General features: G+C 25.2%; 1 protein-coding gene across 1 annotated transcript in view; it reads right to left on the bottom strand.

The window, feature by feature from the left end:
* Nucleotides 1–2,214: 2,214 nt before the first annotated feature.
* The window catches only part of LOC105449778, a 3,495-nt gene continuing 3,364 nt past the window's right edge, over nt 2,215–2,345 (bottom strand). The window contains exon 3 of the mRNA XM_011689161.1: nt 2,215–2,227. Coding sequence (XP_011687463.1) covers nt 2,215–2,227 — 13 coding nt within the window. The remainder of the gene's footprint in view (nt 2,228–2,345) is intronic.

Raw genomic sequence — 2,345 nt, 5'->3', positions numbered from 1 at the left:
TTACGAAAAACAACTTCCTAGCCCTAAAACGCATTTCCCCGACGTCATCCCTAACTTTTTTCGCGTAGAATTTTTGGTTTTTATCATTGTGACGGTATTTTCTAAAATACCTCATACTTGGTTTGCTGTTATTAATTTTTTCACTACATAAAGTTATCTGCACTGGTCTAAAGGTAATATCATATTATATGCAACATAACAAAAAAATTAAATAACACTATTAAATATATCTAAATGGAATATAATAAATAAAAGATATTTATAAATAACTTTGCCTATCAGATGTAGTTATTGCATATTATATGCCGTTTCGAATGGCGTAAAATCGAGATGTACAATGCCACTTAAATCAGTTTCATAAAAGTTCTAGTTGCCCTGTTCAATTCTTATTAACAAAATCAAATTGTCGATGAGTATAAATATTACCTTATTGAATATTGAATCAAATTAAAAGCATGGAAATACAATACAATACAATGATTACAATTTACATCATAGGTAATTTTGATGAGGGACAACGTCGTATAGCACGTATGTCAGAAACTACCTGTGTAGAAAAATGGCTTTAAAAAGGATCTGATTAGTATGCCTTAAAATTAATCGGGTCCTAATAAGTATAGATAGTTTGGGCCCTACATGAAATGTAACAAGTGGTTCATCAGGACCTTAAAAGAAAAAATTATCAGGACCTTATAAGGAAATATTACTAGGATCTGAAAAGGATATGTTATTAGGCTTTTAAAAGAAAATATTGACAGGACCTTAAAATAAAGTATTACTAGGACCTCGAAAGAAAATATTACCAGGACCTTATAAGGAAATTTTATCAGGCCGTATTTTATATATTGTTATAATCCTATCTGTAGTTAATTTTATTTTTATAAAAATTTTAATAGTGTTTTTAATTTTGTAAATAGATAGTTTTTTAAAATATTCTGAAATGTTTTGAAACATTATTTCGTTTATTTCATGTTTTAAAACATTTGAGGACATTTTAAAGCTATTTTTCTACAAAATTTAAAATGAAAAATTATTAAAACCATTTAAATAAATTAATTAATGATATCCGAACAATGCCAGATAACATTAATTAAAGTTTTTTTGAAGATGTATATAAGGAACTTCTTTATATTAGTATGCAAATCCCTTCATTTATAGTTATTATTTATTATGTAAATTTTCATAAAGTATTTTAAAAATTATTTGTAATATTCCAGCTTTATTTAATTTTTGTTTGTGTTACACTTCTAAAATAGAAAAGAAAACCATTCTTGCAAATATAAAATAAGTACATGTGAAATAATGTTATACGTACAATAATGATATTCACTATTATATGTATCACCGATACGCAAAAAATAAATGATATAAACACCGCATAAAACAAACAATACTATAGATTTTAAAGTAATTTGAAGTTGAAGTGCATTACAAATATAATTCCCATAAACAAATATTATCGTTAAATATTTATACTGTTAACATATGTTAATATTATTAAATATTAATTAAATGCAAAAAATAAAAATATATAAGGACATTTCTAATTAAACATAAAATTTTTTATTTTTTATTTAAGATTAATATTGTTTTCAGTACTTTAAGTTATATAGTATTCTATATATAGTATTCACGTTATTGTAAAAAATTATTACTGTTAAAATAAAAATTCTAATAAACTTAAAAAATACTAACTTCTTCATTTGTGATAAGTACTAAAAATAAAGTAATATCATCAACTGTAATATAGGAAATGTAAAATTTTAAATGAAATAAAGTAAACTAACTATAAGAACAAATATTGTTTGTAGAAATTAATCCTTATTCTCAATTGCTGTTTGAGCCGCTTCTAATCGACGAACATTTCTTTGACCGTCCCAATCTTTAGCATTGTTAATAATACTCCCTAAAGCTTTATTGAAGTTCTTTTCTGTTATAGGATTATTATTTTCTCCTGTGCAATTGCTGCAAATCAAATCTGTAATACAATAAACTTTAGTTATTTAGCTGCACGTACGAATATCAATTTGTAATAATTTTATTATAAAATTTAATTATTATTACCAAAAAGAGCTTTGTAAAAAGTCGTATCTTTTATAACATATTTGCCCTTTGATTGACGAACCGCAGTACATTGCATGACTAATTCTCTGTTCATAAATCTTTTTAATATTGTAAGTACTGTTTTATACATATTTTCTTTTACTAGATGTTTTAAACATGACTTCTGCAAATTAAACATTATCTTTTAGTAATTGTGGCGGAATTATCGTTGCTATGCATTTAATTACGCGGCAACGAGCCGCCACCATTTTCAAATAAACGCGCGCCGAGCTTCTCAATCC

Source organism: Wasmannia auropunctata, unplaced genomic scaffold, assembly GCF_000956235.1.
Source record: "Wasmannia auropunctata unplaced genomic scaffold, wasmannia.A_1.0 LD336074.1, whole genome shotgun sequence".
Lineage (NCBI taxonomy): Eukaryota > Metazoa > Arthropoda > Insecta > Hymenoptera > Formicidae > Wasmannia > Wasmannia auropunctata.
Note: the sequence above shows the minus strand (reverse complement) of the source record. Positions and strands in the feature narration are given on the sequence as shown.